The 25,285-nt window shown below is 45.4% G+C and overlaps 1 protein-coding gene across 8 annotated transcripts in view; it reads left to right on the top strand.

Annotated features, from left to right (window-relative positions):
• The first annotated feature begins 312 nt into the window (after positions 1-312).
• The window catches only part of FARP1 (FERM, ARH/RhoGEF and pleckstrin domain protein 1), a 193,791-nt gene continuing 168,818 nt past the window's right edge, over positions 313-25,285 (top strand). For 5 of the 8 annotated variants that reach the window (XM_072032447.1, XM_038173450.2, XM_038173449.2 and 2 more), the window contains exon 1: positions 313-639. Coding sequence is in view for 1 of the 8 variants with exons in the window: in XM_038173455.2 (XP_038029383.1) it covers positions 25,207-25,268 (62 nt within the window). In the remaining 7 variants the exon portion in view is untranslated. Of the gene's footprint in view, positions 640-13,888; positions 14,043-25,139; positions 25,269-25,285 lie in introns of those variants that run through there. The other 3 variants (XM_072032448.1, XM_038173456.2, XM_038173455.2) reach the window with 3 other exon arrangements.

Here is a 25,285-nt window from a genome sequence, read left to right as displayed (position 1 = left end):
CTGAGGGAATGCATGTGCAGCGGCTCTGCAAGAGGCGTAGTCCCCATCCCCAGCCCTCGCCCGGAGTTCCCCTTGGCACACCCAGCCTTTATTTCTGTTGAATTTCAGGGCCGGGGAGAACCGAGGGGTCCCAGCCGGGCTCCCCTCACGCCGTGCCCGGCTCCCCTCATGCCGGCGGCGGGCCGGGCGGGCGGCCATGGCGAGGCGCCGCCGCCTCCCGCGGTCGCTGGAGGGGGCTCTCGGCCGCCTCCTGCCGCCGGCGGCTCCCCCTCCGGGCGGAGGCAGGCTTAGGGGAGGCGCGGCCGCCCTTCCCTTCCCTTCCCTTCCCCTTCCCTCTCCCCCCGGGCTGCAGGCGGCAGCAGGGGCTGCCCCCCGCCGCCTCGCCCCCTTTCAGCTGCGCTCCCCGGCGGGCGGCAGAGCCGGGCTCCCCCTGCACAGCCGGACATGGCGCCCCTGCTCCTGCGAGCCCCCCGCTGCCCTCCTTCTCCTCCTTCTCCTCCTCCTCCTCCTCCTCCCGCCGCCTTCTCCTCCTTCTCCTCCCCGCGGAGCTTTTAATGGCTCGGACCTCCGGCGAGCCGAGCGCCACTGCCCCCGCAGCAGCCTCAGCGAGGAGCCCCGGCAGCCCCCGCCCCGCACACGGTAAGGGCGAACAATGGCACCGGGAGCGGCGCCCCCGGCCCCGCCGCCCCTTCCCCGGCCGCTGACAGCGCCCCGAGGGCTCTGCTCAGCCCGGCTTAATCCCATTAAATCCCATTAGAGCGGCACAGGGGGCTTTTGTTCGCCCCCCCGGGCTGCCCAGGGGGGCACCCGTGGGTGCCGCGCCCGTCCCAGGGGGGTCCCCCCGTGGGGGGGGGGGGTCGCGAGTTCGTGTCCGGAGTGGGAGCTGGTGGGGTGTGGGCCTTGTCTTCGCTGCTTCTCTGTTTTATTTTAAAGCACACAAACTCTGCCGAGGTGGTTTTGTGGTTATTTTTATTTTATTGAAGTTGCTGGCGTGACATAAATGAAGCGGGCGGCGCGGGGCTCTGCGCGGGGTCCCCTCGGTGGCAGTGGCAGGACGATGTCCCCGCTGGGTGCTGTGCCTGCTCCCGGCGCTCTCCCAGCCACTTTGACTCTTGCTCCTTGTGTCGCTCGCAGCCCGTATTTACAGCGGGGCGGTTGACACTGGCGTCGAGCCAGCAGCAATACAACTCTTTGCTCGGTCCGCCTGAGCAGAGCCCCAGACCTGCTTCTGAATCAAGACCCCATTTTTTATTCCCATTTCTTTATTTTCCGTCCCCTCCGCTGGAGATCCGCGGTGTCTGGCTCGGGCTGGAGCTCTCCGAGAGCGGGGAATCCTCTTAGCCCCACCGCACGTGTGCTCCAAGGGCCGCCAGCGGGTGCACGCCGGGACGGGTAGTCCATGGGCCGGGATCCCCCGTGGCCTCCTGCCTCGCTAATCCACCGCTCTGGTGGCCGTGCTTCGGCTCCAGAGCCTCCTTTTCCCCTAAACAGCGAGGATGAGGGCTTGTACCTAACGCACCACTGCTATTCTTGCAAGTTTCGATGCTGGTAAGTCTGCCCAGACGCCTGGTTCGTTTTTTTCCCTGCAGACCGAAGCTCAAATCTAGCCGTGGAAGGGGCTGTTGGCAGCAGGGCCAGCTGTCGGCCTCGTGGGAAGGGGTTAGAAAGCTGGACTGCTCTGCTTGCCTTTTGCAAAGTCGTCAGGATGAGCAATTAAATCATTTTTTTCTCCTGCGCTCTGTTGTCTTGGCTGAGGCAAGTACACGAGGAGAGTGGGCAGCAGGCTCCACACGCCGTGACACGCGGCTTCAAAACGTCAAAAGTTGGTAAGAGACCGAATGTGGGACAGCAAAGCCTGACTTTTGCTTAATGGCTGGCTTTCAAATCAGAAATCTTTTTTTTCCCTCTTTTTTTTTCTTCCTCAAGTTGACACAGTTCATTAGTCATTGTGCAATCAGTGTCTTAAAACTTGGTACTTATGACCCGTTTTTTTTTTTTTTCTTTTTGAAAGAAGATTATGGGTGATGAATGACCAAAGGGGAAATGCTGCTTAAATGTGACGGTTTTAAAAAAAGAAAAGGAAAAGACTCGCTCTTGGAGATTTATTTCTGCATTAAAATTCAGATGGAGAATTCTAAAGTTATAGAACTATTCAGAAATTTTTCCCTACTGATTTTAGATTAATTTGACTTAGGAAAAAATCCAAGCTTCCACTTAAGAAATTCATCTACAATGAAAGCTGGCATTTCATTTAAAAAAAACCATAAAATCCTTGGTGCTAATGAAGATGAGGCTGCCAGTGCTGGCAGTTTTTTGTGTTCTGTATCTTTGGGGATGGAGTGGAACAAAACTTGCTTTTTTTTTTTGCCTTGAAGTATCTGTGCATTAAATCACTGGCGTGCTCTTGGGCTAGGATTTCTGAAAGAGGTTGAGGAATGCGGTGACCCCCCAGCCTGGACTCTGCTAGAGAAGAAAGCTGGGGATGGGTGGTCCATGGGACGATCTTGTTTTCAGTGCTTAAAGTGGAAATCCTGTGGCTGGGCAGAGAAACTTCAGGGCTGGCAGCCCAGGGGGTGGAGAATCACCTGCAGGTTGCCAGCTGCGCCTGCGTGTTCTGTGTCCATCCCCCTTTCCTAAATTTCCCCTCATTTGAAGCATGTCTCAGTGCTCTCACCTTGTCCTCCCTTCTGCTTCTCTTGGGGAAGCACAGGTGTGTGTCTCGCCGGCTGTGGTGGAGGTCTGGATCCAGGACTTCGATACAATCCACTCATCATCATCATGTATTAAAAAATCAGGAAGTTTTTATTGCAGCTGTAGGATCGGAGGGCAGAACTTGATAATGCACCTAAATGAAGTTCCAGGGAATATTTTTGGTAGTTAAATCTCTGTGTTATGAATCCTTGTTACATTCTAGTGCACGATCAGAGTATGGGCTTTGTCTTTTTCATGCTGTGCTGTGAAGTTAGTGGAAGAGATTAAACTTACTGCTTTGGGGTTCTGTACCTCCCCCCATGCTCCCATTGTTTTTTCATGGTTCATGTCTATGCCAGCGTCCTTATTTTATATTGTCCTTTTTTTAGGAAAGCATGATAAAAATCCTGTTTTTAGAGTTTGCCCACCAAGTCGCCTTGCTTGTTTTGCTGCTGCTTTTAGAAACTGGCATGTTTATCTTACAGGGGCCTTTCCAGGCTTAATTTCATGACCTTGAAAGGTTGCAGCTTGGGTATTTCACATGGTGGGGCTTTTTTGGTTGGTGCTTTTTGTACTTCGCTGACGGGTAGGTGCCGAGCGGGCTGTGAAGTTTAGTTTACAGTTTATAGCCGGGCTGCTGACTTAGGCAGAGTAAAGAGGCGACTTGCTTTTCTGGCTGGGGAGGCACGGAAGACTAATGACAGAGGTATAAAAGGTCACCGGGCTCAGTCAGCTTTGGGTTTGCGCAAAATGTCAGTAAATTTGGCCTGCAGAAATGTAGATGAGTCAGACAATTAGGTCAGGCTCCCTCAGATGCGGGCACTATCTTGTTTGTAATCAATTGCAGCATTATGAGCTCTTTAGCCTTGTCTGTGGCGAGACGGAGTTGATTAAATGTTGTGAGAAGGGAAAATGTGATCCGCCTTTTGGGGGGACTTGATACGCAGGGTTTGAAATTCCTTTTTTTCTTTTAATCTGGACATTGTGGGGGAATAATTTTGAGGGTTTGGATGTTTGAACAAGGGGCTTAATGAGAAAGAATGGTCTCTGTTAGCTGCTGTTCCAATAAAATAAAACCTGTTGGTGAAATTCATGGAGGTGCTGGAGTACTGTGTTCTGTTGATCCTGGGGGGGGATTGTGATTTTTTTGTAACATGCCCTTGGATGTGAGGTGGTGAAATCTGTACAGTAAAATCTGCTTCGGTGTTGCTTTAGAAGTGGAGCAAAGAGCATAAATTGAAGTCACGGCGTTTGGATACTGAGCTTCGCAGGAGAAGAGTGCTGTACAATGCACGTTTGGTACTGGTCACGAGGAATTCTTGCAAGGGGTGGATGGTATCTTAATGGTGTTTGCAGACTGTGTTTTGTACCCCAGGTTATTAAGTGGGGCTCATACTGAAGCCTGTTGAAAGGAAGGAGGCAGTGCTGCTGCTTCCCTCGCTGCTGGTGCCTTGCCTTGCTTTGCTGCTTGCCTTGAAAAATATATATGGATTTTTTTCTTTCTTCCCCACCCTAACACCGAAGCCAGAGTCTGCTATCCCTTGGTGCAAGATTTCTAAAACAAGTAGTACTGTTCCTGATGATTTCAATCCCAGTTTCCTTCCGTTGGCTTTGCATCAGGGCCAAAGCGACGTTTTGGAGCTTGCAGGGTGACTGAATTTGCCACGATGAAAGCGCATTAAAAGGTTGTTCCACTCCATTTGGCACGTGATTCTGCCGTCTTGGGAGACTCTTTAAGTTGCTTTAAAGTTAACTTCCAAGCTCTCTCCCTCGTTGGGTACACCAGCAGAGAAGAGAAAAGATGTTGTGGGGCCTCTCCCCCCTCCTGCAGGACACCCCAGCACGTCTCTGTGGATCCCACCCAAGGTATTACAGAAATTCTGCAGCTGGAGATGGAGATACGTCTCCTCACGGTGTCTGAGGAGAAGCTGTGACTTTCTGAACAGGGATATTCTAGCAAGACATCAATACCTGAAGCAATAACTCTGAGTTCAGGCCATGGAGGAAATGCGATCACTACTCCAAGGACGGACCAGGATCGTCTGGTGCCAAATACAGCCAGGGAAGAGCACGTGGTTTGTGTTTTTCGTTTTTTTTTCTAGGTCAAAAGATGACTTACTGGTAAGCTGGAAAACCTATCAGGAATAGCAAACAATACCAAGTCCCATGTGCTTCCTTCTCCCTCCCAGGGGCTGCTGCTTCTGCTGGCCGCTGCTGGGCTTTCTGCCTCCTCGGCTCCTGATCACTGCAGGACCGCTTGGTTGATCGCTGGTAACGCTGCCGACTGCGTCTCCTCAATCAAGGACCCTCATTTTCAGTCACCTGCACCCCAGGCACAGGTCACGAAGAGATTTGTCAATTTATTCCAGCAGCAGATGTGGCGCTGGGGCTGGCGATCCAACAGCACGAAGAGGGTCCTGCTGCTCAGTAACCTGTGTACATTTAATTGGCTCTTTCTGCTCAGCATCACACATTTTTTTCTGTCGGTTACTCTCCCTCAAATATATATATTTTATTTTTTTTCCGTGCCTGGATTAAGCGCTCGAGCCTCAGACGTGGTGTTCATTTCTTCCATGCGTCCCTGCCTGTTATTTTTGGACGTGTCCCAGCCCCCGGCTCCCCGCTGAACAATACCCAAGGTGTTCTGCGGGGACCTCTGCTCACCCCGCGAAGGAGCGCGGGCAGGCTGCTTGTTAGTCCTTCATGTCTCTCCTTATCAGTTTTACTGCGAAACTCCCTATCGCCTGGGTTGCACATGCTGCAATAATGAGGCTTCCTGTTCGGCAGGTCTGCCCTGGCCTGGAAGTTCAGGGGAGCGGAAGGTTGCTGTGAAATTATTTGAAACAGCAAGTGTGTTTCTGGTAGCAGCCTTTTTCCCTTCCGAGGTGGGTTTGGGGCTGTCCTGCACACATTGGGGCAGGAATTCTGAGCGGGCTTTCACGCTAGGTACACGTTTTCCCTGACGTTAATAAAAATAAACCTCAATTAAGAGGAAAGAGAGGCTGGAGGGGGGGATATCAGTCTGTTCTCCTTTGGAACAGGGCTTCCCATTGCTCGGCGGCTCTGGGAACACAGCGGGTATCTGGCACGCTTGGAGCATTTCCCTGGCCACCCTGCTCTTGGATGCTGGTGGGGAGGGAGGACGGGGCGTCTTTGGGGGTGGAGGAGAGGCTGGCTTCTCTTCTGCTCTTCCATTTCTCTCCCTCGTTTCCCTTCCAGCCTGCTTTGAATTATCCCGGAGTTTGCTGCTCGTGGCGTACCATCAAAGTGAAATGAGTCCGCCTTGTTTTTATTTTGCTAATTCTCTGCAGCCTTATGATTGCAGCAACAGTGATTACAACTGGGAAGGCTCCGGCCAGCTCTTGCTGTGGTGTATAATAGCGGTGTCTTTTTCAGATTAAGGAAAAGTATGATTTGTTTAGTTTGTCCTGCCTGAGGTTATTTTCTCAAACATCAAGGCTAAAAGGGAAGGTAAAGATCTTGTAATAGGAAAAGTCTGCAGAAGTTACTGGCTTGGGTTTTTCTTTTTCTTTTATTTTTTCCTCAGGAGAGTTTCCTACTTTCTAGCAAGCAGTTAGTATTCAGGCCCTTAACAACAGAACAGATATTAAAGAGAAAACAGGGAGGGAGGTTTCGGTTCCTGGACCTTCTAGAGATTTAAAAGTGTGTAAAACTTTATGTACCAAGCAGCCCGAGTGCATTATAGAAGCTGCACTTTTCATGCCAACATGTAGGAATAGCCTCCTTGGAGGTAATTTTCAGCCTCTTTATCTGAAGACCTGTGCTCCTGCCTTGTCTTCACGGAAATTCCTCCCGAAAATCTCCATTTAGTGTTGTAAGACATTAATGTTTGCCTCTAATATATTAAATATCCAATATTTTTCTTGCTTTTTTTTCTCTTTTTTAAACAGAGGCATTGGCATGTGCATCTCGAAAGACTAACTGTATGATTGTGCTGTCGTAACCAGTGTTCATTAGCCATTTTTTACAGCTTAGCTGAATTAACTGGTGTAATGTGTAAAGTAAAATTGTGTAATGTGCAGTCGCAGAACCATTTTTTTCCCTGCGTCCTTTCAAATGTTGAGCACGATTGTCGGTGCTGTGAAAAATGAACTAGAAACCATGAAGAGAAATACAAAGGGAGCAGAAAGGAGAGGATTCCTAAAATACACAGTCAATAAATATTGAACCTGAAGCTAGCTGAAAATATCCTAAAAGTGCCTCAGTAGTGAATAAATACATAAAACAAAGAGAAAGCAGATGGTGTGACGGTGTTCCAGTGGAGAGAAGGACGAGCGGCTCCGCCATTTGAATGTAAAAAAGGTTTTAAAAGGCATTGTAATGAAATGCTGCACACAGCTCGGCGTTTATTAATCATATTTGAGTTTTGAAATGAGTCCCAAATGGAGTGGTCCCAGGGACATGGGGATGGTTTGCCTAAAACGAGCAAGTCAGAAGTGAACTGGGAAGAGAGGACGTGAAGCAGAAGAGAAGTTGCTGGTGGCAACTTGATGGCGCGGGTTTTTCTCCCTCAGTTTTCGTCGTGGTATTTACGATCGAGGCTTGGATGGCCATGCCGGCTCTTTGTTTCTGACTAATCTCTATCTGGAGATTGTTGGGCAACTCCAGGCTTAATTAAGCCGAAGCTTAATTAGCGCTGGATAAGGGGAGATGCCGGTGGCTGTGGCTGAGGCCAGCCCGTGCCTCGGCTGAGGCGTCATGTGGGTGTCGATGCCTCATGCCGCCGGCTGTGTGGTGAGCGGTGGGATGGTGTCGGGAGGAGGCAGGAGGGATGTGCTCAGGACAGCGGCTTTTTGTAGGGCAGAGGCCTGAGGAAGGGAATCACAGAATTGTAGGGGCTGGAAGGGACCTCCAGAGATCATCGGGTCCGACCCCCCTGCCAAAGCAGGTTCCTCAGAGCAGGCTGCCCAGGTAGGCATCCAGATGGGCCTTGAATATCTCCAGAGGAGACCCCCCAACCTCCCTGGGCAGCCTGTCCCAGTGCTCCGTCACCCTCACTGTGAAGAAGTTCTTTCGCATGTTGGTGCGGAACTTCCTGGGCTCCATCTTGTGACCATTACTCCTTGTCTTGTCCCCACAAACCACTGAAAAGAGGTTGGCCAAATCCCTCTGTCTCCCACACCTTGGGTATTTATACACATTGAGGAGATCCCCTCTCAGTCTTCTCTTCTCCAGGCTGAACAGGCTCTTCAGAAAGTGAAATTTGTGTCAAAAGCCTTGGCCGCACTGACATCAGGCACAAGATCCCGTGGCCACCAGGGAGTGCCTCCCCTAACCACGAGCAGGGCGCTGTTATCCCATAAAGCCCCAAAGTCGGAGCTGGGTGTCCATTTGAAGCTCATCCCTGGTTGTCCAGCTGCTGAAGAGCACCCCAAGGGCAGGTCCTGAGCCTGAACTCAGAAAATGTCGATTGGGCAAAAAAGTACACGAGCTTTCTCCCTCGATGCTGTGTGCACTGAGCGCACGCTAAGGCACCAGAGGAATCACTGGAGCGGTTTCTAGCTGTAATAACGCTTCAAGGATCATTGGAAGCAATGGACGAGCAAATGACACTTGATGGTAGCTCTCTGCTTGAGAGAACCAAGCCCAGGGAAGCCATTCCTGTCTTCCTGAATGAAGAGAAAGTACATGATGGGGGAGAGCCAGGGACTAACAGCGGCACACGACAAGCATATGACCGAAAAATTAGATCATTGCTGTGACGGAGTGTGTGTGTGTATCTGTTTGTACAAACACTGGGAATGTGCAGGTCAGAAGCATTTCCTTTTCTGAAACCAAGCCATAGACTTCTTGTTTTTTCTCTAATTTTAAAAACAAGAAGAAAAAAAACACGGCAACAACAAGAACAAACCCCCATCCTGTTTATATATTGAAGAAATTCAGACATGTATTTTAAAGGATTAAAACTGAATGCAGTGTTGTCCATAATCGTGTATTTGTTGGGGTTGCATTGACTCTTACATCCATTGGTGAAATTTCATGGGACACTAGATAAAACTTGACAAATTTCTTTCAGATTTCCTTTCATTAAAGCCAGGGTAATGTTTGAAAATTGCATTTTATGTTGTTCTTTACGTAAAACAGCAGCTAGGCCATGCGATGAGAACAGAACAGCTACTATATGGGCAAAGAATAACCTGATGAAAGCTGAAGCAGTTAACTGTAAATGGTGAATTGTTGGAGTGGGGATGGGTGGATGTAAATAGCACAACTGCGTTTTCCCTTCCAGCGTTGTGTAAAGAAATAAGAGCAAGAGCTGAGTATACCCTTTCTTCTCAGGGCATGAAATCTCTGTAAAAATCTGTGTTACTGAGGATATTTCTAGCTGCAGGATAAGACGATGTCTGTCCTTCGAGAAATCTCAAAGAGTTTTTAGCGTAAACGTGACTCAGTAGAAAAAATCCCGAGGAAGAGTGTCTGTTCTACTTCCCTGACTGTTTCTGTCAAAATAAAAAGTCCCCTCAACCCAAGCAAAGTTGCTTCCACTTAAAAGGATTGGAACTGAAGTTTGGGTGTGTGCCATGAAGGGAAAAGGGTAGCTACACATCTACGCAATGTCTACAGGAAAACGTAAAACGCTTCTAGAAATTGTAAAGCCTTGCTTCATCAACTGGTCTGGGCTCTCCTCGGAGCAAAGTGCCTTTTAGGGATTGCAGTTCTGAGAAGGGTTCCAGCTTGGCAAGGAAAATGCGATTTGGAGACCTGGAAGAGAAGATTAATCAGAATAATAGGTCTGGCCCTCGCAAGTAGGTTGAGCCTAATGAAGTTAATATCTGAACATTAGTTATAAAACCGACCTGGTAACTTATAACAGGACCTAAGAGGATATTTGAAAAGCTGCAGGTACCTCCAGGATTTTTCTGCGGAGGCGTTCCCAGGAGCGCTTTTCTCTTCCCATGGACTAACCGAGCTGCAGTCAGCAGCCCGACTGCGCGTGTTGTGCATGTGCTGCCTTTTGCAATCCAGCGGCAGCTTGGCTCGGCTTGGAGGAGGCTGAAATGCCTGAGAGTTGGATTATATGATATCAGCCGGCTAAAAGTTTCCTGAAGTCTTTTGGCACGGCCCGACTCTTGTGAAATAAAATACTCTGCAGCAATTTATAATTTGTGTGTGTGTGTGTGTGCGCGCGCTAACCAATGACTGAATTTATTCTAAGCATTAGCGCGCTTGCCTGCGACAAGTCTTGGAAAAGCCTGGTCTTTCATTAGACTTCCAGGCTCAGTTTAATTGGAATCTCGTCAGGAAGAAAAGCTAGTTTGGTCGCTTTTCAAAGTGTTCAAGGAAAGTTTCATAACTCCTTCTTTGGTATTCCTCCAGTACGGCCTGATCCTGTTTCATCTGCGAAGCGAAAAGCTTGAGGGGACAATAAAGACTCAAATCAATTGGAAGTAATTGCGCCGAGATCATCAGCATAGTTTTGTTTAATTTACAGTGTTTATTTAGCTCTCTCCCGTCGAGGAAGCTTAATCAAATTCCTTGTGCTGCAAGGAACGGCAGCGAGCAGGGTGCTTGCTTGGAGGGCTCTGCCTCGTGTGCCTCGGCTGGGAAAGAAGTCTTCATAGGAAAGAAGTTTCAATGGAAAAGAAATTTTAATGCTTGCTGCGTGGGCTGGATGGAGCAGCTCCTCGGCCGGGCATGGGGCCAGGGCTGGCTACTGCTCTCTGTGCAGCCGGACCTGTCCCTCCTCGGTGTCCTGAAGCATCAAGAGAAGGGAGATCCGCTTTTATATTCAAGTCTCAGGGCAGCAAGCATAAAACGGGCCCGTTGTTAGTACGGGAAGCAGATATCCTGATAAAACATCCGTGGTCTTCTGGAAGAGACTGGACGGCCTCTGGAAGCAGCCCGTGGCTCGCTGTGTGCCTGCAGCTCTCGCCAAAGTTTGGGAGCATGAGGGCAGCTCGCTTCCTAACATTGCCTTCAGGGAATTAGAATCGATGGGGACAGTTCACAAGCAAAAGTCTTGGCTTTTAAATGCATGAAACTGTGGAGGGGTGATTATTCTTACCCAATATACCATCAGTTCATGTTTGAGGGAAGCAGCCTGTTTCTCCTGCTCATTACTTCCATCTACCCTTTATTTTCCTCTGCTCTATCCCCCTCAAAATTCACTAATGTCTGTACTCCTGGTGTAGAAGATAATTAATTTTCTTTCTTCTTTTCCTCATGAAATAAAGGGCAAATAAATCTAACACTTTGCAGTCTAAATCAGTCTTTTAACAAAGGTGGGTTCCAATTTCTAATTTTATTACGTGTTCAATTAGTAAGAATCGTTTGGTATTCCCCTAACCTGGTGATACTGATGATTTGTACAATATTTACTTGGCTTTTCCCCTTGAATTCTATGCACATTTTTGCTTCCAACCCCCCTTTTTTAATTCACTTACTGTCTGTGACCGCATTCTGCAGTATTTATCCATAATGTCCGTATTAATCTTTTTCGCTGATGAGACGATGAGATGGAAGGACACACTGGTTACGTTTTGTAAAGTTTTGGTGAGCCTATAGCCAAAACAGTTGCTGATACAGAGACATGGAACTTGCTAGCTGCTGAGGATTTACATCCTCAACAAAAGTGTAAGCATGCAGGTTTTGAATAATACTATTTTTCTGCTATTCTTCCAGCTTTCTGAACAGTAAGTAAGGCATGCAAATCTTTGGAGACTACTTACCTGTTTTGTGTTGTTTGTTTTTTTTTTTTATACATAAGACTATTTTTATATATTTCTTTAGCAAGATGCCTTTAAATGTTGCAACAGATCTTGTATACGATTGGTATGACTTGGGTAAACTGGCAATGGCAAGCTTGGGATTGGATAGTTGTCTTGATGGATGTGTTGGAAGCTTTTTCGCTTCCTCCCTGTGGCAGCATAAAGTCAACTGAAGATTTTCTTTGTGATCATCACAAGATGAAAAGTTTAAATGGCCTTTAAAAGCTTTATATTGCCATGTAAGTGCTATATATACCTTATTCTGTACTGTGATTAAGAAGGAAGAACGCATGCACTGATTGTGAAATAATTATCAATAGCCTGATTCTTTTGAAAGTCACTGTCTCAGATTATGGTTATTTCTTAATCAATCATTCTTTCACAAAGAAAAATCCATCCTTGTTTTATTTTTTTTTTTTATCACAGATTTACAAGTCAGTATTTTTTCCTATCACTTAACCTTGAGGAGTAGCCATGGATCATTTACTTTGTGGTGGACAGGACGTTATATTCTGACTGATAATTACCACTGATGTTATCTGCTTAAATTTTTGTTCAGTGATTTGTAAAGTGAGATTCCTGTTTCTCATTTCCATTGCCTGCCTAGCTGTATTTTCAGTTTTAGGTAACTGCAGGCTAGAGCCAGTGTTTGTAGGAATTTTGGCAGTTGTCCTAAATTGTCTTTTGTGTATCCATAATCTGATTCAAGGGTACTCCCTATAAGGGCTGATGTTTTTGTTCAGGCTTCTTTCAGATGTCATAAATACCACCGCTTCCATTAAGAGGAGAAAAAAAAGAAAGTACTGGGTAGTTTATGATCTTACTGCTGGGGATTTTTCCTGCTGGTAAATTGGCCTATGTAAAAGCACTCTAATTCTTCCTAAAATCTCTAAACTTCCTACTCAACTTGCAGACCACATCCTTTATATGCCCGTGTGCTTCATTATCCTGCAAACGGCTCCTTCCTTGCTGCTCTTGCACGGCGTTACCTGTGGGAGGGAGCTCTTTGGTGGTTTGGCTTTCTGTTAGCTGGCTTTTGGGACAGATCATGGGTAACCTGGGCCCTGAATCATCAGGTCTGTCAGTCTCTTTGCTTCTGAATGTTAATATTTCGGCTTGAGCTACTACTTTCCTTGCTCTACAAAGTACTCTATACTTTTTTATTATTATTATTTTACCTTGAAATGTAGTTACTTATCTTTACGCCGAGCTGAAGCAGTTTGTGATGAATAACCTCGAGGTTCCCTTTTGTCGCCATGTACTTAGTCATTTTATCTGCCTCAGTAAGGCATAGATCCGTGATGGCCTGTTTTGGTTAGTTTCTCTCTGTTTTCAGAGCTGAAGGTTGATAGCAGAAGCATATCTTGTAATTTCTTGGGTATGCTAGAGACAAAAAGGGGAATGAAATACCAAAAATGTTAGTGGAACACAGATATTGCTGGAAACGTGTCAAGACTGTGAAAGCTTTGAAACATCAAACTTATTTTTAAATAACTGCCTTTAATAAGGAGTTCATTTGGATACCTCTGAGAGCCTTCAAGCAAGCTTGATTTTGCTGCAGGAGTTTCAGAAGGTGTCACTATCCCTTGCATCCATTATCAGGTTCTCCACTGCCTGGCAGGATGTCTGTATTCCTTGTTGACAGAGACAGCCACTGAATTTTATATGTTTTTTTGATTGGATGAATGCAACTTTGAAGGCTCCTCGCTGAATGAATCCACTAAGAAAGCTGCCTGAAAGATATCTCGTTTTTGCAGAACGTGCTGGAAGTTGGAGTCACTTTGTAGAGCTGAGGGCTGTGATAACGCACTATTTCCTTTAAGCAGTATTGAATCTGGCTGTTCTGCTGGTCTTTCTTGCTCAGAATTTACTAACTTTGGGGAAAAGACTTTAAATTGAATGAATATTCATGGCTCTACTTTTTTTTTCTTTCTTTCTTTCTTTTTTTTTTTTTAAAAAAAATTACATTTTCTTCTATTAAAAAGAAAGAAAAGAAGTCCCGGTTCTTCTCCTTAACCTAAAAGATCCAACAACTTCATAAATAGATCATGTTGTTTATCTGTTTCCCCATCGTAAGCACTTCAGACAGATGGGAAGCAAGCCACCAGTCTCCCAAACTGTGCACATAGTTTGTATTCTCCACCTCTGACTAACTACTCACAGCACTAGTTGCAAGACTTGTACTTGTTGCGAGAAGGGTGAAAATGCCAGGGTCATGACTGCGTCTGCTTTGTTTAGTAATAACCTCGATGGTTTTTCTAGCAGCTTTATTTAAAGTTGACTCAGTGAGCAGAGAAGGGTGATTCGCTTAGGCGCTGAGTTTTCTGATGCAATGGTACAGGGAGAACTGCGTAGGCTTGGAAGTGGGGATGAAGCACAGGATCCATCAGAGCAAACCCAGGAGATAAAGTGGATGGGAAAACGTTGGAATTTGGCCTTTGACGTGGTGGATAACTGAAGGGTAGGAGGAGTTTGTCCTGTACCCATAGGATGCTCCCGCTGACCTCACTGCGCTGCATGGACTGAAAATAGTGCTGTTTTCTCTGGCTGCTGGAGGTGATCTGCGGACATCTCACTGGGAAAGGGAAGGATTAGGGCTTGCTGGACATCAGCATGTGTGTTGTATGTGGTCTTTTTTTATTATTTTTATTTCCTGTACTCCTGTATTGCAAAGATTAAGCATGTGGATGGCTGTTCATTGCTGTGGTACGGTCACTGATCAAAATGAGTTCTGCTTCTGTAATCTCTAACAGTAAGTAGAGCTTATCAAAACTACTGCAAAGCTAGAAAACAAACAGACTGGTTCGTATTTAGAATTTGTTTTAGCATGATTAGGACAACATACTTCCCGGTGTGAGCCTTTTATTCTCTCCAGGTAAACAGACTGTCTTCCAACACGTACTCTTTCTGTTTTACTCCTATATAACCTTCTCTCTTCAAAGAGGGTCTGTACCGTAAACCAGAAAAGCTGATGTTCCAGTTGCATAGTGCAACTTGAAATTTGGTCTCTGCGGGCTGAAAAAAAAGAGAAATTGAGGCATATTTTCACTTCTGTAACCGTAAACAACAACCAGATGTAGAAGAAATGTGGAAGCCATTACCATTTCTTTCCAAACCAGTAGGGAAGCATCCCTCTTTCTGAAGCTTTCCCGCTTTCTTATGGGCAATTTGTGCATAGATGGGTTGGGAATCTCCTGGTTGTAATGCACAATGTTCATTTGTGGTCTCATCCTGTGCCATCCCTGCTGCGGCAGCACAGCTGCGGAGAGAGCTGGAATGAGGAGTTGTCAAAAGCTCCGGAAAAAGGGAAGAGAAAATTTTCAACTTCTTGGATGCGTTGTCTTGAAACTGTCATGAGAAGTCAGATCACAAATGCTGGCAGCACTTTTTGAGTATTTTACCAGGATTTTGAGAAAACAAAATATTTCAGTATGGAGGCAACACTTCGGAAATCTTAATTTAAAATCACCAAGGTGAGATGGCTGCGGCATTTAGTACAGGGTTTGGGAGGAGGCACAGCTGTGGATGGTAAGCAGGTTGACAATAGGGTAGATAAAAAAAACAGTGTAAACATATATTTTGTAAACGTTAAAAATGAAACTGGCAGGTTAAATTTGAACCATAATAATTACTGCTTCAAAGGCCTTACCTGTACCTGTTATTTTCCTTTAAATACAATGCTTTGTATCAGTGACTCTCAAATGAAGTAGGTCAAAAATGCACCTTTTTTAGTGCATGCAATCATTTAAAATACAAAAGGCAGCTGAAAGGGAGATGCCCTTTAAATTTTTAGTGTCTTTACGTTGGATAGAGCTCTGTTTTTTGCATTTTTGGAAGTGCAAGTATTTTCATGTTATGAGAGGCAGAAAAGCTTTTGCATTGCGCATTTGATTTCAATTTGGCTACCAGACACAGAGGGAATATTCTCATGTTGAATAAACTCAGGATTGAGAATTCATTTGGGAGCTCAGGAAGCAGGAGAGCTTTCTTCTTCCTTTATCCTTTTTCAATCTTTGAACAAGATAATCAGATGGGAGAAAATTAGGATTATGTGCATTAACGCTTAAAGTATGTGAAGAACTCCGGCCATCTGACTGAAGGCATCGTGCAAATTAGGTATCTCACAGCCTTACTGTTTGTTACATACCTAATACAATTTCACAATATTTTTGTAAATTTGACTACTAGTGAATTGAAAAATTAATTCTGGTCACCAAACCCTAATCTTTCCATTGTATAATAAATAATTTTGTTTTAAATAGTAACTACGTTTGCATTTTTTCATTTTCCTATGCATTTTTAAGGTGACTTTTAGGGCATCTTAGTGTTTTAAATTTAGTTCCTTCCAAGTGCAGTGTGCTGAAAGCCATGTAAAATTAGCATCTCGGTATAAAGAAATGAATCAACTGCTAATTTATAACACAAAGAGTGTATAAAAGCAATAAATGTAAACACGACTATGTAACACTTGGAAATGTGTATAAATACTGTGTAGCTGGTTGGTTATGGAAAAAAAAGAGGTACTAAAGTAAATGTAAAGACCATAATTGCAGATGAATCTTTGTGGGATATATCAGTTGTTAGAAAGGAGCTTAGAGGAAGCAGTCATGGTGGAAGTTTTTGTGCTTACTAATACATTTACTTTTCAGTAATGACTTAAACCATCTGTGTTATCCTTCTTGCATTTGGACCGTAAACCATAAAGATAATTAAAAATTCTTCAAAAATAGTCTTAGACTATTAGGAAAAAAAAATCGGTATCTCATCAGAGGTATGGACCTTGGACGTGCCTTAGATGTGCTCATTTTTGCGTGGTTTTGAGACTTTCACCTCATTTTCCCCTGCAGACTACTTTGTGCAAGACTGACTGTGTGTTCAGGTGAGATTTCTGTCCCCCTACACATGTGAACTTGAGTTTCCTGACATTTCACATGTTGTGGGGAGAGTAAAGTAAGCTACAAGTAAAGTAAGCTACAATTCCTGGAAGCCGTAGGCTGTTGTGGGCATGTTTATTTTTTACTTGTCTCCTTGCTGTGATAACCTCAACTTTTTGAGGAAGGGAGCAGACAGTTTATTTAAAAACATGTTATAGCAAAATGCCATTTATATAAGCAGCAGCAGATCCATTCACACTTCTGAGCTCAATTTTCCTTTGTGCAGACTAGGAAGATTTCTGTGACTCTGACCAAATGATGCATGGAGTCGAGGTCTACTCTACCCTGTGATTTTAGAGAGGCTCCTTCAACAGTGCAAGTCTGGAAATAAGCTTAATCAATCTCATATACACTTAAAGAAATTGAAAAGGGCTGTGAACTTTTTCTGAACTTTCCTTTTCAGAGTGGGCAAGAGCTCAGTTCAGTCTTCAGTCTCCATTTTCCTTTGTAGTCCCAGACTGTTTTTCCTTCAGGTCTTAGTGAAGCTGGAGGATAAAGGAACACTCTTGACAATGTGAAGAGTAGATTTTTTTTTTTTGTATTTTTTTTCAGTGTTTTTCTCATCCCCTTCTTCTCCCTTCTTCCTCCAACTTCTCCCTTTGTGGTTCCATCCAAGCCTTGATTTTACAATAGTGAGACTTCGTAAAATTTTGCTGGTGTACTCTTTGATCCGTGAAGTTGGGCAGCTTAGTATAACCATGTCTTTTGAATTCTGTTACCAGTATGAAAATTTCAGCACTTCCTCTTTGTGCAGTTGGGTCTGGAAGGGATTGTTACTCTGGTGGCAGTGATTCTCAAAATATTCATCTTTGATTTATAGCTAGTCACAGCCCCTCCCCAACAAGGCTGGCATGACAGTAGCTTCCCATCTGGGTTAAATGGGAGTGCAGTTAAATACCCTTTTGTTTAGGTGAAACAATAGTCTCTGAAAGTTTTTTTTTTTTTCCTTAACAAAGGTCTTGTCAGACCAAACACAGAGGCTTGTGCTCAGCAGTTGCAGCACTGCTGGTGGTGGGCTTCATTGTCTGACTGAGTAATTCCTGAAAGGCAGATAGAAGAATATTTAAAAATCCTGTCCTTTATGACAGTAACTGGTCTGTTATTGACACCAAGATGGTTTAGCAAATTTGCCTGAAAAGCATTCTTAGCTACAGTGTCTTGACTTGCTAATTGAACCTGTACAGGGAAAAGGCTTGGTGATTGCAGAGACACCTGGTAGATACTCTGTGTTGAACCTCCAGCAGTTCAGAGGAGCAAAATCTAGAGGCTGTATATAGAAACAAACAGGGCAGGAGGGTCAGTACCCCCAGAAAAACTCTCCAGGCAATGGTGCGTAACACCAAACATGTCAGGAATATGTCTGGGCAAAGGGAACGACCATGGTGGAGATTCCTGCTGGTGAGGAGGTCTTGCAGAGAGCCGTGAAGCTTGGTGCAGCATTATTTCCATTCCTTCCTAGGGTTTGTTTGAATAATACCAGGATCATAAGCTGCTGAAATTGGAAACATGAGAGGAATTTCAGGGGCTGAAAAAAAAAACGGGACGGACAAATATATCTTGACATTAACTTCAAAAGGTCTGTAATGCAGAGGAAGTTGTTAAGGCTGATTTTGAATATATGTTTAGTAGAAAAGGGGAAGAGTTAGTGTTGAAAGCACAGGAGCATGGAACAAGGTAACTACTGACCTGCTAAGTGGCCCGAGGGAAAAACTGGCCTGTTCTTCATTTTGTAAGGGCTTTCAAATATCTTCTGGTTGGAATAAACAGATGACCGTACTAATGAAGTCTGTTTTTCCTAAATCTGTTTAGGATTGGAAGTGCCTGGGGATCCCGTAGCTGAAACAGCGTGATTCTGGGTGTTGATAGGAAAGTTCAGGTCACGACATTTAATAGCCAGTCTCTGTCCAGTTGGACTGGTTGGCTAAAAGTGGCCCTGGAATAATAAATTACCTGCTGTTGAATGATCTGGAGTCACGTATTCTGATCTCTTTTAGCACTGAGAAGTTCCAGCATAGTACCAGTGAAATGTTTGTGGGGACATGCCTCATTTTGCCTGTTCAGAAACAAAGCAGCAGTGCTTTTGCTTTATTATAGAATCATTAGGGTTGGGAAAGCCCTCCAAGATCACCTGGTTCAACCATCCCTCTACCACCAATGTCACCCACTAAGCCATGTCCCCAAGCACCACGTCCAACCTTTCCTTGAACACCCTCAGGGACAGTGACTCCACCACCTCCCTGGGCAACCCGTCCCAATGCCTGACTGCTCTTTCTGAGCAGAAATGTCTCCTCATTGCCAACTTGAGCCTCCCCTGGAGCAACTTGAGGCCATTCCCTCTGGTCCTGTCACTAATTACTGAGAGCAGTGAGGTCTCCCCTGAGCCTCCTCTTCTCCAGACCAAACACCCCCAGCTCCCTCAGCCGCTCCTCACAGGCCTTGTGCTCCAGGCCCTTCACCAGCTCCATGGCCCTGCTCTGGACACACTCCAGGGCCTCAATGTCCTTAGTTTCAGAATTAGTGATAACTCAGGGACATGTAGAGAGAGAGAGAGAGGAGGTACTGAGAGCTAGACTAGAGATGTAGTCCTAGATGCTTCTACGGTTTTGCAGAAATGTGTCGATGAGGCAGAGCGTTGTGGTAACTCAGTGTTAGCACAAGAGGCAGAGCGGCAGCTATGTGTTGGTGCTCTGGAAGAGTTGGCGATATAACTTGACTAGTTATCTCTATAACTAGATGCTGCTTTGAAGTCAAGGAGAGTCACTGGAGAAGTCGTCTGGGTGCCTGGATTGATATTTGTGGGGTAATCTCTGAGCTGAGACAACCGAGCTGCCCTCTGACAAGGGAGGGTTGGCCTCTTCACGCAACAGCATGAGGCACCTCAGTGTTTGGTGTTTAACAGGCTGCTTGGATGTACTTCAAATTGTGTTAAGAGTTAGGGCTACTGTTGTCTTCAGCTTAGGAAGAGGAAAATGTGGGCAACTGCTCCCATGTAAGCCTGTGGTAGGAACCAGCAGGAACCGAAGGTTCCTGAAGGTTTCTTTGTGATTGATCCCCAGCGTGTTTCAGGGGGAGGATTTTCCCTGTGTTTCAGCTCTTGCAGTTTCTCTCCAGAGAAAAAGCACACCACGGCTCCTAGTATTTTCTACGTTCTTGAGCCAAAAATGGGTGATACTGAGCAATAGGAATTTATTACTCCCTGGATGCACACTGAGTATTTCTGAATGAGACCCAAAGTTCACATGCTTTCTTTAGGGCACTTCAAGTGTGTTTTTAACAACAGATGAGAAATCTGTCGGGTTAGCTGCTAGGCACAAAATACAGTTGTATTTGTAATGTGGTGGTAAGGCTGTGCAAGTGGGGTTATATCTCACCGTATGAGTGGCAGCACAAATCTGTTAGTGCTTCATAAATCTCATAAAGAGGCCCTTCTGTTGTCATCTTCCAGGTTCATAGTTTGCCAGCCAGCCATTTTAGGAGATTCTTGGGAGGAGAGCTGCGTGAGTGGTAGGGGACATGAAGGCAGAACAAGCTTTAATGCTGTCTGTAGTGCCTTCCCTTGCTGATCAGCTTCTAAGTCCCTGCAGGAGAAGAATGGACTGTTTCTTCTTCCTCCTTCATCTTCCTCATCCCCTCCTGCTACTGCTTTTCAAAGGCTGTGCAGCTTCTCAAATGGCTTTCAGATTTGCCAGCACAGCACCGTAATTTAACTGGGCCGACTGAAGTGGGAGACGGGAGATCTTGTGTAACTTGGCTCTAATGAGGCTTTTGGTGCCAGGACATGAAACAGAAGTTAGTTAATTTTCTTGTTCAATGTCGGTGAAGTTTTTGGGTTAGCCACAGCTAATCCAAAGGAAGCAAACCTTTGTTTTGTGGCTTCAGCAGGTGCTGCTTATAGATGATTCCTCACAACCTGGGGAGATGAGCATGAAAAAAATGGGTTTCCCAGGGCTGCGCAATCTGCTGAAGATTCCTGGACCTGGAACATAAGATTTTGCCCCAATTATTCCAGCCAGAGATCTGGTTTAGCCCTGCATCCTACCTCTACCAGCAGCCAGTAGTAATGCTTGGGGGAAAAGTCTTAGTAAGACAGCAATCCCTCCCAGCTTTTGGCAGGCTCCAGTTCAAGGACTCAGAGCATGAAAGTCATGTCTGCACCTTTGTTTAAGAGCTCTTGACAGACTTTCCTTTCTAAATTCATCAATCACGCACTAATCTGTTTTAAATTTCTGCCTTCACAACATGCTGTGACAATGAGTTCTGCAAATAATTGTAGTGGGGGGAAAGTACCTCCTTCTCCTCTTGTTTAAAAACAAATTGCCTGCTAAACTTCATTTCATACTGCCTAATTCACGTACCCTGAGACATGGTTTCCTATTTGTTTTCTCTGTAATACCATTCATGGTTTCATGACTGCCATCTCTCAGTGGTGTTCCCTGCAGTGCTGGGTGTCCCTAACCTGCTTGCTCCTGATGCTCTCTTTGCTCCCCAGCCAGCACTGAGCTTTGTGGTCTATGAGTGAGTTGTTCCTCACCTTAATTAATCCGTGGTGCCTCCAGGGTTTCCACTCACTGCATGGCTATTACTTTGTGTTGTACGTGTATAAATACATGATGAATCTATCTGCAGCTCTTCACAGTTAATTCTCCTGATTCTGTAATCACCATCAAACTATCATCTTGCTGCTTGCTATATTTTCCATGCAAATAATGAATAGATTGAGCAGCTCAAATGCAAAACCAAGTCCATTGTGCAAACTGGCCACTTATTTGTGCTCTGTTTCTTCTCATCTAACCAGTTGCTAATTTGCAGAAGGGCCTTCCATCTTATCCCATGACAGTTCAATTTCTTTGAAAGCCTGTGGTGAGAGGCATTGTCAAATGTTTGTTAGAGATCCAAGCCCACTGTATCATACATACCACACTTACCCATATACATCATGGGAAGTTTGTGAGGTATGGCTTCTATTACAGCAGCCATGATGGCACTTCATCAATATATCATACGTGTTTGCATACCTGCTAGTTTTGTTCTCACAGTTTCTGTCAATTTTCTTAGTATTGGTGTAAATCCGTAGCTATTAGCCTGCAATTCCCTGGAGTCCTTTTATTGAGTTTGGCAGCACATCCTCACTTTTTTCGCTGTCTCCCATTAAGGGCATCTTAAGAGACAGGCTGGGCAACATGGTCAGTAGTTCAGCGTTTATATGTTCAAGTTCCTTTCAAATTCCTGGGTGAATAGCATCTAATTCTGGTAGCCTGCTGTTGGTTCTACAGCCTCATCTAAAGATGCTGTATTTTAGACATTGTCTTGCTCCTGTATAGCTTTCTTGCTCCTGCATGTACCTGGCATTTTCCTCAGTTTCATGACAGTGGTGGTCAATTTGCCTCCATCATCACTTGGCCCAGCTTGGGCAGACCTTCCTTCTCCCTTCTCGCTGCCTCAGGTGCTTCCTAAATGTGAAACGGGAGCTTGAAACAAGAAGCTGCAGGAATATGCAACCATGTGGAAGCACCTTTCTGCCTCAGTCCTGATGTATGCTGGCTTAAGGGCGTCCAGCAGCCTTGGCAATATTTATAGGTAGGTAAGTATCAGCTTTTATTGCTTGAATTATTTTCATGGAAGGTGAAGTTGAATGTAAATGCTTCCAGTCCTTATCGCTCATCACAAATCTCAATTTCAATTAGAATAAACTTACATAGATGAGCTTTTCCACGGTTCTATATAGATAATGGACTTATTTAGTATATTAATACTTTTCTGTTCGGATTATGTTCATAACAAACAAGATTTTAATGCAACTATTCAAATGTGTAAGACCCATAGAATTTAGGATCAGAGTGAGGGGAGAGATCTGTTTATTGTTCAGAAGAGTTAATGTGCTTTTTGGTTTGGAAGCAGTTTGAAATTCAGTTTCATCCTCATCCTTGCGATTGAACTTCAGTATTTGTACTGAAAATCCTCAATCATGTGCCATACCTATTTTGGATGTGAATCAGGCTTATGCTCATGTCTCTAAGGGAATTCTGTTGCTTTTCTTGTTTTCACCCTGGAAAGGAAGACGTGATTCATTGTTCTAGTCCAAGGATATCTGACGTGATGCAGCAGCACTGTTTCTCCCTCTCTTACCTGTTTCTTTTTCCCCCCTCTTTCTTTGTGTGCAGATATTTTTTATTCTGCTTTAGTTTGTGCCTCCTCCTCTCCCTGTTTTCCTCTAATTGCTTTTTGCTCTGCCTGTGCAGGATCCTGGCTCGTGTGTGTGAGATCTGTGCAGCCGTTTTTATCTAGCTTTTCCCTTTTTCAATGGCTTCTGAATCAACTTCCCTCCCTTGAATCAATCGAGGTAATGTGGAGCGGTGTTGCTTAGCAATGCTGGGAAGCTGATACTGCTTGGGTGATGTGCATGCTGCAACTGGGCTGAGCAAAAGAGGCTACCAGTCCTCTGCGGCCCGTGCAGGGAATAAAATCTTGTTTTCTACTGTTTTTAGTGTTCTTGCCATTAAGTGTGTTTGTTTTTTTTTGCCTTTAGTGTTGCTGAGTAGCAGTTTTACAAACTTACAGATGTTCCTTCCCCCTTCTTCCTGATATTTCCAAATGTAAAAAAAACTTCGCAGCATGTAGAATCAAAATACACTTGGGATGCCACTCTTTACAGAGTGGGTATCTAATTAACTGTCTTGAGATAGGTATGTTTTCCGTCTTCCTCCTCCACATACCAAGCAGAGCTGTTGTGAAAGCAGAGCTGAGCTCTACAGGATGTTTCAGCCCTCCAAAGCAGCAGAGACTGGCAGCCAATTTGGTGTATGTGGCAAAGGATTAAAAATAGGATGAATGTGATACCTTCAACCGCGTCAGAATATGGAATGGGTTATTTCAGCAGCTGAGGTTAAGGGTGTGAATGGAGGTTATTAGCTTTGAAGTGTTTCTCTAAAATTCTCAACATCAACAATTTTCTCTGAAATTGTTAATGTTGAAATTCTGCATTTTCAATGGATGAGTTTTAGTCTCACTTTAAATGGCAAAAGAACTGTTTTTTTCCCACTGTTGTGTTGTATTTTGCAAAGCCAAGGGAGTATACATAAAAAAGGTTGGTTTATTTGTCTCCTTTCTCTTCTTTTTAATGAGAAGCACTAGAAAAATTACATACAGGTGGATCAAACATCTTTGAGCCACAGTTTTACCAGATGATTGCTCTCGTTCTTCACACAACATCGAATAGCAGGGGGTAACCCTTACTTAAGTCATGGGGTGGGGTTGATGTGGAGGTGGCATTTTCCCCCTTTAAACCAATTAGGGTACAAACCCAAGTTTTTACTCTTAGTCTTGGGGGCACTGAGGGAGTGTCCCCCTGGCCTCGGTGAAGAAGCTGTGGATCCTGGCATCTTTCTTTTCTTTGATGGCAATTTTGTTGCCTGCAGCTGTACAGCAGGTATAAAAGCTTCCTCAGAACAAATTCGGGTGCTGAGGGCACAACCACTGGTGCCCAAATACACCCAGGAGTGGGTGGTGGTGTTGGGGAGGTTGTGCTCTGGATGCTGGTCACCTCCAGTGGTGTTTATTAGGGTAGCACATGATTTCTTCCTAGATTTTAGACTGAGCACGCGGTCTCTTTGATCAGCTACTCCTACCCCACTCCACCGGCACTTTCCGTAGCTGATGGATGTGTTCTCACCTAGTTTGTTTGCTCCTGATTTAGACTATTAACTGTAGTACGCGCTCATTTATCCTTGTCTATAAGGAACAAAACATGGAGCTGCTGAGGGGATTTGTAGCAGGTTCATTGCCATGGTTTCAGGCAGCCTCACATAGCCTAAAAATAGACACAGGAAAGAATATTCTCTTCCCTCCTCTCCCTCCCCCAGCTCTCTCACTAATTGGAATTTCCTTTTTTGTTTGTGTATTTCTGTTTCGGATTCACTGGCTCGCAGGTCAAGCAAATGTGTCTGACGCCGCGTTTGAGCGAGGAGAGCTCGCTGCGGTACTCGCTATGGCCGCCATCACGCGCCAAGGCCGTCACCGCCTACGGCTACCTCTGGTGCTGGGCAGTGGGGGCTCTGTCCAGCTTTATAGCTCGCTGTAAGATGGCACCAGGGTCCAGGCTGTTCAGGGACCGTCCTGGGGACACCCTGGAAATGGATCAGCTTGAATTAGTGCTGCGTTGGCAGGGGAAAGGTGTGGAGTAGGCGAGGGTGCACCTTTGGTGCCGATGCTGTGGCCACTTGGCTCCAGCCTGGTGTCTGCTGTGGCGCATGGTGGCTGTCCTGCAGCTGGGGTCCTGCCACCAGCTGAAAGATCAGGGTGATAACTACAGCAAAACCAGCCCTAATCCACCCCTTCCACCAGCCTTTGGGCTGGCTGTTGTTTGTTGGTGGTGGAAAAATGAAGGCAAAACACAGGTTGGCACGCAGTGTGGTCTCTTCTGAGGTGTGCCGGCTGCACTATTTTTATCTTTGGGTTGGGGAGCTGATTATTATATATTTTTTCCCCTCTTCCACAGAGGTGTTGACTGTTTCTGTTAGCAGGAGGCCCAGATGCTTTTAGATCTCTCTCCCCAGACAGGAAGGGCATGGACTGGAATCACACCGATGCCGTGGATTTCCTGCATTGCTTCCTCTTGAACTCGTGGGCCGAGAGCCAGGAGGGGACATACCGTGCTACAGGGCCTGTCTACAGCATGCAATTCCTGAGGTTCACTGCGTGCCTTCTTACGGTGTAAATAGCAAGTAAATAGCCCCACAGCAGCCTTATCAACTTAGAGCTTTCCCTGACGGGTTTTGAGGCAGAGGGGAAAGCGTTGCGGGTTGAATTACAGAGTGGGGACGTCCTGCGTGGTCCCTTAGCAGGTTGTAAGGCAAATGAGCTGTCGGTTTTTGCTTTTTCCTGAGCAAGGCTTTGACTTCGCCCAAGAGGAGCGGCGGTAAGTTTATTGATTAG

The sequence above is a fragment of the Anas platyrhynchos genome, chromosome 1 (genome assembly GCF_047663525.1).
Source record: "Anas platyrhynchos isolate ZD024472 breed Pekin duck chromosome 1, IASCAAS_PekinDuck_T2T, whole genome shotgun sequence".
Classification (NCBI taxonomy): Eukaryota; Metazoa; Chordata; class Aves; order Anseriformes; family Anatidae; genus Anas; species Anas platyrhynchos.
This window is presented reverse-complemented; position numbering and strand designations above follow the sequence as displayed.